General features: G+C 37.6%; 1 protein-coding gene across 1 annotated transcript in view; it reads left to right on the top strand.

The window, feature by feature from the left end:
• The window catches only part of LOC119582305 (pro-resilin-like), an 8,614-nt gene that overhangs the window by 6,134 nt on the left and 1,940 nt on the right, over positions 1-540 (top strand). Inside the window, exon 3 of the mRNA XM_037930520.1 lies at positions 405-477. Within this exon, the coding sequence (XP_037786448.1) occupies positions 405-477 (73 nt within the window). The remainder of the gene's footprint in view (positions 1-404; positions 478-540) is intronic.

The raw sequence follows: 540 nt of genomic DNA, 5'->3' as shown, positions 1-540 counted from the left end.
ATAAAGTGGTTTAACCATTATTTTCACACGGATGTTTTACCTTCAATTTCATTTTCATTTGTATTTTTCATCAATCAAATTCTATCAAATGAATAGACGTGACTGACAGCTATGGGAAAAAAGCACTTTCTCTGTGTAACATTTTGAAAATAGAATGAAGCTGTTTCTCTTTGTCTTTCACTAAGATGGCTAATGTCTAAAAAATAGTAATGATAAGCACATTCTCCCTGAAAAATCTATGAAAGTTAACACGCAAAAATATGATAGAAAAATGCTTGCGGAATGTTTATTTACTGGACGTCCCCTCCCCCCTACTCCTTCCCCCACCCCCCTTTCCCCTGATCTGGCTCTCCCACTCGCCGACTCTTACAGAAATTACTCTTACAGAAAAAAACTCTTAACAGAAATCGTATAAGAGCGAGATCGAGCTCTCGGCCTTCAGTTCAGTTCTCGCAGTTGACCAACACAAACATGAAGGTGCGGAACATATCTAGTTTGCATGCATTTGTAAACTTTTGTTTCAGTTATTTCAAGTAAGGC

Source organism: Penaeus monodon, chromosome 15 (genome assembly GCF_015228065.2).
Source record: "Penaeus monodon isolate SGIC_2016 chromosome 15, NSTDA_Pmon_1, whole genome shotgun sequence".
NCBI classification, from domain to species: domain Eukaryota; kingdom Metazoa; phylum Arthropoda; class Malacostraca; order Decapoda; family Penaeidae; genus Penaeus; species Penaeus monodon.
The sequence above is the reverse complement of the archived record's forward strand: the minus strand, read 5'-3'. Positions and strand labels throughout refer to the sequence as shown.